The 12145-nt window shown below is 42.9% G+C and overlaps 1 protein-coding gene across 1 annotated transcript in view; it reads left to right on the top strand.

Annotated features, from left to right (window-relative positions):
- Positions 1 to 3649: 3649 nt before the first annotated feature.
- The window catches only part of TAF11 (TAF11 RNA polymerase II, TATA box binding protein (TBP)-associated factor, 28kDa), a 10696-nt gene continuing 2200 nt past the window's right edge, over positions 3650 to 12145 (top strand). Inside the window, exons 1-2 of the mRNA XM_006860385.1 lie at positions 3650 to 3820; positions 10419 to 10567. Of these exons, the coding sequence (XP_006860447.1) occupies positions 3650 to 3820; positions 10419 to 10567 (320 nt within the window). The remainder of the gene's footprint in view (positions 3821 to 10418; positions 10568 to 12145) is intronic.

Here is a 12145-nt window from a genome sequence, read left to right as displayed (position 1 = left end):
CCATACTCAAGGATTTAGGCAGGAAATTGTCATCCTATTGTCCCAACAGCAACACTTCTTTTCCATTTCCGTGCTTCTGGTCATGGTGTGCCCCCTAGGAACACTGTAACTGCACTTCACCACATACTTCAAGGCCTGCTAAAGTCCCCTTCCTCCAAGAAGCCATCCCTGACTCCCATCCCAAAGCCACCTCTCCTTTCACCAAACTGCTAACTGTTACAGTGAGTACCAAACCAGTTTATATAGAAACTTTGGGTTTTACTTATTTTCCAAATAAAGAGTATCACGTGCTTGGGAGTCCTGGTGTGGCGCTGTGAGTTAATGCACTGGACTGCAAGGTCGGCGGTTCAAACTTACCAGCCACTCCTCGGAAACCCCTACAGGGTAGCTAAAAGTTAAAACCAACTTGAAGGCACTTAACAACAATTAAATGCTGGGGATATAGCAGTGTGAACAGTACTGGGTTTTGCCTCCCAAAAGGTGCTCCTGGGGAGAATTCTCTTAAACAATTTGCTTTTGAAATTCTGTACATACACTTAGGTTGGTACTCAGTGTTTAATACTAATGAAATGAATTATTAACACCTTGTTAATCATTCTCAAATTGAAGCTACATAAACGAATGGGGAACAAAAAGCTAACAAAGTCATTTCTAAATGAACTTCCACTTCTTAAAAACCTCAAAGAAAAAAGGAAGGAAAAGAAAACAGGCTATGAAAGTGCTGCTAAACGAACGAATTTAACTCGCATTGACAAAACACCTTCACTCCCGCTTTCCAAGCTACATACAAGTGACCTTTATCCTGCATTCTTTTAAGCTTCAGATCTAAGTGTGTTTACTTTAACAACAGACCTTGAAAAAGTTTAAAGCACCCCTCCGTTTCCTAAACAACTCTTTCAAACCAGTATTTCTTGAAGAAGAATGTCCTCTTCCCCCCCACTCGCGCCCCCATGAATCCTGCATATGCAATCTGACAGACTAATCCAATGACAAGGAACCAGAATTCGAGCTTCAAGAGCGAGAAATTCAAAGAACACCACTTTGAAAGTAACAAATCCAAAGACAATTTAAAAAGTCACAAAAGCTAGGTTCTGCAGAACCTCGGGTAAGGTTCCAAGTTCCTAAACGAAAGGAATCAACAGAATTTCTTCCCCGGGAGCCGCGAGATTCTGCAAAGCGTGGGAGTTTCGGCAGGAGCAAAGGGAGGTATAAAATGTGTTTTGCTCTCAAGTGGCTTGTGAGATACTACGTCTGGCACCCTGGAACGAGCGAGGGTGAAGCCGAGCTGTGCCATGCGGCGGAGGCTGCCACCTGGGCACTCCCACCATTCTTCGCTGCTGGATTAGGACTCAAGAGGAAAACTCGGCGACCGCGGACTCGGATCGGAGCCTCCTCCCGGTTCCTACCCTGTGGGCAGTCTGTCCTCACCTTGCAACCCGCAAGCCCACCCCACCCAAGTCGCAGGAGCCCGACCTCTCTGGAGACCAAGAGTCCGGCAGGAGAGAAGGGGGTCTCCAAGAGGCGACCCGGTCGCGATCCGTACCCACCTGAGCAGACTGGAGAGGGGGTGGCTTGAAGAGCTGAGCCCGCTGCCGCCGCCCCCAGAGCCGCCACCGCCGCCGCCGCCACCCCCGAAGCCTGAGGAGAGCCGCTTCCCGGACAGCAGCTTCTCCACCGCCGGGAGGTGCCCGGTGCGGGCCGCCTCCAGCAGCTCTTGCTCCTTCCCCATCCCCAGGGCCGCCGCCCTCTAGACCCCCACCCCGGGGCCTCAGCCAAGCCCCTTCAGGCTCCCAAACTTTCCGTCTCCGGGCAACGCACCCCTTAAACCGGCCGGGGACACCACCCCCCTCCCCCCTCCTTTCCCCCCCACGCTCGCGTCACTTCCGGGATCTGGCGTCACGCGTCACCGCGCCCCCGGGCCCCGCCCCCCTTGCCCACCTAGCTGGGCGGGGCTTGGAGGGCCGACGCAGGTGGCTGGGGTTGGCGCGAAGCGGACGTGTATGCTGATAGGGATCCAAGGGCAAGATCTGCGCCTTGTAGCCATTCGCTATATAGGTGGAAGCGGACAGACGGGGTCCACCTGTGTACGCCTCCCAAAGTGTGCGCCTTCACCAGAGGGTTTGGGAGCCCACGGGGCAAGAAATACGGTAATTCATCCAGGCAGTGTAGAAACAAAGGGAGAAATATGGTAAAGCGCACCTGTATTTCCAAGTTCATTCTTTCAGCAAGTACAAGTTACATATCTAATGAATGCAGGAATTTAGTGATACAGAAGTGATTAAAAGGTGCCCCTTTCCCGTACTTTTTTAATGATCTCGAAGGGAAGAGAGGGAAGTTTAAAAATAGATATAATCCTCACCTGTTCCTCTTGCAATGACTAGAGTAAAACACTAGAGATAATCTGACCCTCGAAATGATTTGTTTTCTCTTATTTTTTTATTATGCAATTAGCCAAACTGACATGAAAAATCAGATTTGTGAAACCGGTCCCCATCTTTCCAACTACTGGTGGTTGTGGTACTGTGCTGAGTCCATTCCTAACTCATAGAGACTCTGCGGGAGAAGAAACCCTCATCTTTCTCCCGCGGAGCACCTGGTGGACTAGAACCGCTGACCTTGTGGTCAGAAGCCCAACGAATAACTAGGGCTACTAGGGCTGCCAACTACTCATGATTTGTAAAAATAATTTAACTGAATAAGAACTGTATTTCTTTCGCTGGTATCTAATACTGTTTCTGACTCCAAGTAGGCGCTCTACTGTTGTGTGAATAAAAGGATTGGATGAATTCTACTTTATCTGTTGTTTTGGGCGTAGTGGTTACGAATCGGGATGCGAAAGGTCAGCGGTTCGAAACTACCAGCCGCTCCGCGGGAGAAAGATGTGGCTTTCTACTCCCGTAAGGATTTACACCCTCGGAAACCCTGTACAGGGTCGCTATGGGTCGGAACCGACTCGACGGCACTTAACAACAACAACAACAACATACAAGAAAGCAGAAATTATTAGCAACTCATTGTAAACACGGGTCCGCGGTCTCAGTTTAAGTGAAACGTCCAAGTTGTCTGCCTGAACGTGTACCTATCCAAGGCAACTGCATCCCACGACACGGGCACACAATGGAACTGAGTTTCTTTCCTTGTCCCCCCGCCGCTTCTTTACTCTTAAGAGGTTTACTGGCATTGCATTTTTTGAAAAGCAAGAAAAAAGCTCGTCAGTAAACAAAAGTGCGCGCTTTCACAAACGCTGGTTGCCTAAATGCTGGTGTTGTTAAATGCCGCCGGGTCGGCTCCGACCCATAGCGACCCTGTTTAGGGTTTCTGAGGAGACGCTGGTGAGCTTGAACCACCAACTTTGCGGTCCAGCACATTAATCCACACCGCCACATCAGGACTCCAAATGCTGGCGAAGGAGCCATAATCTAAAATCCGCACCACGAATTGTCCCACTTGGTACCACCTCTTGATAACAGTTACAACAAATCAGCAAAATCCTCTGTACGTGCCTCTGACCCCAACGTCTAGCGATAGAAGTGATGTCATCTGAGCGCGACGACAGGAAGTAGGCGCCTGGGCTGCTGTACCGCGCCGAGTTCGGAGCTCCTGAGTCTGACAGCGCAGCGATCTCCTCTTGCATTGTCTTTTCGCAGCTATGGACAGTGCCTGTGAGTCGCCAATGGACAAAGGTGGAGAGAAAGTGGAGTCAAATGAGACACCCGCCGCTACCTTGGGCGCAGGGACCACCAACACAGACGGAATCCCGGAGGAAACTGAAGGGGACGGAGTTGTGGACTTGAAAGAAACCTCGGTGGAAGAAGGCGAGGTAAGAACATGTGTTGTTGAGACTGGAAGAGTACCCTGAGATTGGATTACTGGCTGCTCGGCAGTCTTCTTGGTTGGCCCCTTTCACGCTATCAGAGCTCCAAAAATTTACCACGACTCCATGCCAACCAAGGGGGAAAATACCCATAGTGCTGTTTACATTTCAGAGGACTATGCATTGGCATAACTAACTGTGCGATAAAGCACTGGCCCACAAGGTTGGCAGTTCAAACTCACCAGCCGCTCCTTGGAAACCGTATACAGAGTCGCTATGAGTCGGAACCGACTCGATGGCACTTTACAACAAGTGCACTGGGTTAATATATTTAATCCCTGTCTTTAGGGATTAAACTACTTCTCTGTAATCTAAACACTGACCGGCTAACCACGAGGTCGGTCGTTCAAGCTTACCATCCGCTTCTTGGAAACCCTATACGGGGTCGCTATAAGTCGGAACCAACTCGACGGCACATAACAGTAACAAGGACATTTTGGAGACATGGTGTGGCGATGTTGGATAAGCACTGGACTGTGAATCACAAGGTTAATGGTTCAAACCCACCATCCTAGGAAACCCTATACAGGGTCGTTATGACTCGGAAATGACTCGAGGGTACTTAACAACAAGGGAAATTGAAATAGTCTCTGATAAGTAAATTGGGACACATTATCACACTGAGTGCAAGAGACACATCCCACAGTGCATACTATTGACCTAATGCCCTTTAACCAAAATATGGGTCTTCTTGTTGTTCGCTGCCTTAGAGTCACCCAGACTCAAAGCAACCTCAGGCACAATAGATGGAAATGGCTGCCCTATCCGCACCATCCCCATGATGAGGTGTATTCTACTGTTAAGTTGTAAAGAGTTTTCATTGACTGATTTTTGGAAGTAGATGTTGTTGTTAGGTGCCATTTGGTCAGCTCTGATTCTTAGAGATCTGACACACAACAGAACACTGTCTTGTTCTGCATCATGCTCACAATTGTTACATTGAGTCCACTGCTGCTACCACTGTGTCAGTCGCCTCCTTAGGGTCTTCCTTTTTTTTTGCTGACCCTCCACTTTTCCAAGCATGATGTCTTTCTCCAGGGACTGGTCCCTTCTGACAGTACATCAGTATGAAGATGAAATCTGGCCATCCTGGCTTCTAAGGAACATTCTGGCTGTACTTCTTCCAACACAGATTTGTTTATTCTTCTGGCAGTCCATGGTACTTTCAATATTCTTCTCCAATATCATAATTCAAATCCCTTGATTCTTCTAGGGTCCTCCTTATTCACATTCATGTTGTTGTTGTTAAGTGCTATCAAGTCAGTTCTGACTCATAGCGACCCTGTATAGGGTTTCCCTAAGAGCAGCTGGTAAGTTTGAATTGCTGACCTTGTGGTTTAAACCAACCTTACAGTTCAGCACATTAACCTGCAGCACCACACCAGGACATATAAGGAGATTGAAAATACCCTGGCTTGGGTTAGGCACACCTTAGCCCTCAAACTGACATCTTTGCTTTTAAACACTTTAAAGAGGTCTTGTGCAGCAGATTTGCCTAATGGAATATGTCATTTGATTTCATGCCTACTGCTTCCATGAGTTTTGATTGTGGATCCAGGCAAAATGAAGTCTTTGACAACTTGAGTCTTTTCTCCATTTATCATGATGTTATTTATTCGTCCAGTTATGAGATTTTTGTTTTGTTTACATTGAGGTACAATGCATACTGAAGGCTGTAGTCTCTGGTCTTCATCACTAAGTATTTGAAGTTCTCTTCACTTCCAGCAAGCAAGGTTGTATCATCTGCACATCACAGGTTGTTAGTAAGTCTTCCAACAATCCTGATGCCACACTCTTCTTCATATAATCCAGCTTCTCAGATTATTTGCTCAACACACAGATTAAGTATGGTGAAAGGATACAACCTTGGTGCACACCTTTCCTGATTTTAAACCATCCAGACCATTCAGTATCTCTAGATCTTGAGGTCTTAGAGCTACAAGGGATTTGAGAGATCATGGAGTCCACATTACATTACAGAAATAGCCTTGCAGAGCAAAGTTGCTCAAAATATATAAAGTAAGAACTTTTAGAAAAAGAAACTTGTAACAAAACTTTTTAAAGAAAGAGCCTTTAAAACAGGTGTCAAGGACAGAAAATTTTAAATAATAATTTGTGTGATCCAATAGAGAGTTCTGCTGTCTGTAAGCTTGTCATACTGTGGTGGCTTATGTGTTGCTGTGATGCTGAAAGCCATGTTTCCCGTATTTGACATACCAGCAGTGTCACCCATGATGAACAGGTTTTAGTGGAGCTTCCAGACTAAGACAATCTAGGATGAAAAGCCTGGGAATCTACTCATGAAACTAACCAGTGAAAACCCAATGGCTCGAAACTGAATACCGTCCAGTATAGTGCTGGAAAATGAGTTGCCTAGGTTGGAAGGTGCTAAACAATGGCTGTAACAGTGGACTGAAGCATAGATGGTGTAGGACTGGACAACATTTCTTTCATGTACATAAATTGTCCTAAGTCCAAATCAACTTGATGGCTACTGACAACACTACTTAACACTACAAATAAAGCTTTGCATCCAACAGAGAATACAAATTCTTCTTTGATGCTTCTGAAACACTTTCAAAACTTGCTTATGTATTAGGTCACAAAGTAAAAACATAAATACTTAAATGTAGAAATAGCAACAGACCATATTCTGTTGTTGTTGTTGTTAAGTGCTATCAAGTCAGCTTAGACTCACAGTGACCCTGTATAGGGTTTCCTAAGAGTGGCTGGTAGGTTTGAACCGCTGACCTTATGGCTCAAACTGCAGCACTATCTTGCTAGTACAGTGCAATTGTTGTTGTTACTTGCTGTAGAGTCAATAACAGCTCATGACAATAAACCTGAAGTTAACAATAAAGAGCTTCCCTTACACCCACCTCCAAAAACAAGAGTCACTAAACAACAAAGACACAAGACACCAAATGAAACAGACATGGATGAAAATCCTGGAACCCCTGAACTAAAGAGGAAAGGTTAGAGGATTCGATCAAGTGCCAGCTGGGAGGAGAAGCTGAACTGGGACAGCAAGAGAGTGAGATAAGACTGGTTAACAGCTGGCCAGACCTGGCATGACCATCTTGAAGTATCATGAGCAGCTTTGGCAACAGAAGGTTGCCTATCAGAGCAGATTCACACAGGTGACCAGATTTCACCCGCATCCGCCCCCAGTGCAGACCTTGCTCTCCATGAGTTTATAACAGCATGGTTGTAAGTCAAGCCAAAGTGAGGCAGGGGCTGGCTGTGCTTCTTTGGTGCCTATATTCAGGCAAGCTCTGCTTAAGACCTATAGAACCTTCACAGTCACCAGACCAGCATTGTTGTTTGTTATTAAGTGCTATCAAGTTGGTTCCGACTCATAGTGACTCTGTAAAGTGTTTCCAAAGAGTAACTAGTGGGTTTGAACCACAGCCCTGTGGTTAACAGTCAGTGATTATCCTAAAGTGCCACACCAGCATTAACCTAGCAGAAACCCTCATAACCAGCCACCCTGCTTCTAGCTGCCTTCTGGTCCTAACAGACACTGAAAGCAGCTCCATCACGGACCTCCACAAACTTCTTCTGGATTGAGTAGTCTGAAAGTAGACCTAGACCTAGACCTAGACCTATAGGACTCCATCTAGTGCCTGGAACTCCACTGTCACATTCCTTCCACATTCACCTTGTGAGTTCCTGAGCTGGAAGGAGCCCCCAGAGTTGTCCCCTCTCTGGATCCAACAGCTGCACTAGTTCTTTTGGTTTGGGTTTGGGTAGTTTACTTTCATTGTTTCATTCTTTTTGAGTTTATTCTTTCTTCTTCTCTTTATATTGCCTCAAATTTTATCCCTTTTTCCTTCTTTTCTTCTGTTTCTCATTTTCCCTCATAATCTTTTTCTTTTCCTTTTGATCTTTCTCTACTCTTTCATTTCCCAACTTCCTTCTCCCTGTTTTTTTCTAAATTTCTTCCTTTTCTCTTCAATAGCTCTATTTTCCTGTTCCCCCTTTCTCTTTTTGGTTATTTTATCACTATTCCATAGTGAGTATACCTTGCTAGTGTTGTCCCTTCCTTTTAACTTATCTACTGCTTGACTGAAAATTGGACCATGAGGGTGAGTTCCTTTCCAGACCTGAAGGGTGGTCAAGGGCCATAGCCTAAGTTTCCTCCAATCTTTTTTTGACCAATAAACTTAGTCTTTTTCTTTTTCTTAAATAACTTTGAGTTTTGTCCCACATTTTCCTCCGACTCTATCCAGGGCCCTCTAATGTGATCCCTTTCAGAGCAGTTGGTAGTGGTTTGAGTCATGGATGTTCGCATGTTCCATTAGTTTGTTGGACTAAATGACTCCAAGCCTCTTCAAATCCTATCACTCGTCTTTCTTCTGCACATGGGTGATCATCTTTTGGGATCGCTCCTGTTTGGGGTTTGTTCAGTTTCTTGTATGCTTATGTCTCGTCTTTCATGATGTTAGGGAAGTTTTCTTCAACAGTTTTTTCTGTGCTTTCTATTGTGTCTTCCTGTGTTAGAATTCCAGTCACCCGTAATTTATTTCTCTTCGTGGTGTCCTACATAACTCTTAGGCTTTCTTCATATATTTTCATTCTTTATTCTGATTATTCTTTAGAATACTAGTATTGAGATATGAATCTTCAAGCTCACTAATCAGGGTTTCCATTGATTCACATCTATTCCTTTGCCCTTCCAATGTATTGTCTATTTCTGAAATCTTAGCATTAATCTTTTGGATTTCTAATTGCAGCTTTTGTGTTGTTTCTAAATTTTTATTTATTTTGTCTGTTTGTTCTTGTAGTGTTCTGAATTCTTCTAACATTTTGTTCTGGGTTCTCCTTTAGTCGTTCTTTGTCAATCCTTTGAAAGTACATAATTATTAAATATCTTTTGAAGATATGCTTACTATGAATGATGGAATGGTCAATCATTCAAAATCAAAAGGGCAACATTTTCACAGGACAAAGTTGAGAAGGGATGGAAAGGTGAGTGGAATGGAAATAGGAACCACAGGGAGGAAGTAGGATGATTGTTATTGTATGGGGGGATTGCAGTCATTGAGATGAAACCTGATGATCTAAAACTGATGATCTTGTTTCTAAACTTTCACTCATTTCACAATGAAACGTTTTAAAGAAAAAGAAAATCATCAAGACATAGCATAATCACATTGTTCAAAACCAAAGACAAGGAATGAATCCTGAGAGCAGCGTTGGGGGCGGGGGGGGGGGAATTTACCTACATAGGAGAACCAGTCAGACTGAGCTCTGATGTCTAAGCAGAAACAACACAGGCAAGAAGACAATGGGATGACTTATACAAAATGTCACTAGTACAAATACAAAGGTGGTTTAAATGACCTTAGTAGGTGGTTCAAACCCACCAAGCCGCTCCTCGGAAACCCTATACAGTATTGCTACTAGTCAGAATTGACTCAACGGCACACAACAACAACACTTGCCCAAAGAATTCTGCGATCTTTGATTTACATATCAAGGTAGTTTTGGTATCCTTGAGGGATTCAAATTGTGTTCCTTTGAAATGTCCTTTGAGTTTTGGGAAACAGAAAGAAGTCTGATAGGGCAAGATAAGGGCTATACAGTAGGTAGATCAAAGTTTCCCAATAAAATTTTCATAGGACAGCACTTGCTACCCTCAAGGAATGGGCAGGTGCATTACAGCATGGAAAAAAATCCTCAGTGCAACTTTCCTATCCTTTTTCTCACCAGTGTAGTTTTCTTAAAATTTATTTCTAACAAGCCCCCTTCATCTGGCTTAAAGGAAAAGCTATCAAGCCTTACCTTTTAGGATCCCAAAAAATAATTGCCATAAACTTCTGAGAGACCTCTCTGCTTTGAATTTAACTGGTCCAGCAGATCCCCAAAACTACTGTTTTGATTGGAACTTTTATTCCTAAAGGCACCCTAATGAGACTAAGACTATTGTGTTACTGAGAGAACTTGTCAGTTGCCATCTGATGGCAGAGGCATGTCTAAACACATTTTGCTTAAAATAAAGACATTCATGTATGAACTGGAACTCTAGTAGCAGGAAGAAAGGGGGCTACATGTGGGAACAACTCACTTTCAGGTGCCAAATTGAAAGAAACACTGTTGTTTTGATGAGAAGGAAGCTCCTTTTAAGTATTATTTCCATTATGGAATCAGTAGTAAAGAGATCTATAGATTTAGTAGCAGAAGAGCTGGCTAGATGAAGAGGACTTTGCTGAAATCCCCTTTAAAGAATAAGGTCAGGGAGTGGACCCAGGGAGAGTGATTTCTTTGATCCTTGATATTTCATTACCCGTATAAATAGATACTATAGTTACAGTCACAGCTAAACTGAAAAACTGGATTCTTTTGCTGATTTCCTCCTGTCCACATTGGTCTGTAAATTTCCTTCAATAGAGCAGTACGGTATCTTATGCTTATGGGTATGGCCAGTGCTAAAACCACAGCACTGTTCAATAAGTGAAGCCACTGTGGTGGATGATGTCTTCTTACCGTATCCAATCCTGAAAAGCAAGCCAGATATATAATAGGATTTCTTTTATCTTAGCTCAAGAGTCAGGACGTCTCAGCTATAATAGCAGCTGAAAGGGAAGACTCATCACTACTTAATTCTGCAGCCAAAAAACTGAAAATCGATACCAAAGAGAAGAAAGAAAAGAAACAGAAAGTAGATGAAGATGAGATTCAGAAGATGCAGTAAGTCATTTTCTGATTTTTACCCAAGGCTCTAACATGACCATAGAAGTAATACAATTTTCTTGGCTTTTAAAATTGTTTAAAGAAAAGAAAACAATTAATACATTACATTACATTGTGAAAAATACTTGTATAGGTAGAAAAAATGTACATCACTTTCACACCAGGAGATTATTGTTGTTAAGTGCTGTCGAGTCGGGTGTGACTCATAGCAACCCTGTATAGGGTTTTTGAGGAGCGGCTAGTGGGTTTGAATCAATGACCTTGTGGTTAACAGTCTAGTGTTGATCCTATAGTGTCACACCATCAGGAGATAAACACTGTTAATATGCTTATATATATTCTCTGTGCATGTTGTGTGCTGTCAAGTCAGTTCTGACTCTTAGTGACCCTGTATAAGGTTTCCTATAAAATGTTTGCGGGAGCAGAAAGCTTCATCTTTCTCCTTCAGATTCTATGCATGCATACCTTTAAATAAAAATATTTTTTTCAAAAATGTTAAATACTGTTTTATAGCTTACCTAATTTTCATATTATATATACAGTGAACATTTTCCATGTCAGTAAATTCTGGTGTGGCACTGCTGGTAAATGCACTGGACTGCAAGGTCGGTTTGAATGGCAAGGTTGGAGGTTCAAGTTCACCAGCTACTCCTCAAAAACCCTCCACAGGGTCGCTATGAGTCAGCACCAACTCAACGGCACTTAACAACAAATATATTTGGAGGTCATATTTCTCTTCAAAATGGAAATCACTTTATTATGTATTATGATTATAAAAATAGTATGAAATCATTGCAAATAATTGGATTCCTAGTGTGGTGCTGTAGGATCAACACTGGACTGCAACCTACAAGGCTGGTAGTTCAAACCCACCAGCTGCTCCTCAGAAACTCTATACAGGCACATAATAACAACATAAAATCATTGCAAATAATTCCGCAAACATAGAAAAATAGAAGACAAATTTCCTGTAATTCCACCACCCAGCATGGTGCTGTAGTGTAAGCACTGGGAGATAACTGCAAAGTCAGCAGTTCAAACCCACCAGCTGCTCCTCAGGATCACCGAGTCAGAACCAACTCGATGGCACTGAAGTTTATTTGGGCAAAATATTTGGTTATGCCTCTTCAGGTTTTTTTTTTCCTTTTCAGTGTTTGGTATGAAGCTGTATGTATATTTTTTTCATGTTAATAAATATGCCCATAAGTCATCATTTTAAATAGTTGCATTGTGTTCTATTATGTGCATGAACCATAATTTAGCCAATCCTTGTGGCTGTTCCTTTTTTTGACATTATGCTGAATATCTCTGTGCGCATCTTTGCATACTATGTGTACTTCTTTTCCCTGGAAGTGTAATTGCTAGTTCATATACTATGAATATTTTCAAAGACTTTGCAAAAATTATTTTCAAACTGCTCTCCTAAAAGATAGTTCCAGCATGTATAGAGTTTGCATCCCCACACTTTTAGTTCTTTTTCATAGTTATCTGATTTATGAAAGCTGTTGCCTTATTTTAATTTGTAATTTTGATTTCTTTAGTTAATAGTGAAGGTTAATTTTTTTCATTTATTTA

This window comes from Chrysochloris asiatica, unplaced genomic scaffold (assembly GCF_000296735.1).
Source record: "Chrysochloris asiatica unplaced genomic scaffold, ChrAsi1.0 scaffold00038, whole genome shotgun sequence".
NCBI classification, from domain to species: domain Eukaryota; kingdom Metazoa; phylum Chordata; class Mammalia; order Afrosoricida; family Chrysochloridae; genus Chrysochloris; species Chrysochloris asiatica.
The sequence above is the reverse complement of the archived record's forward strand: the minus strand, read 5'-3'. Positions and strand labels throughout refer to the sequence as shown.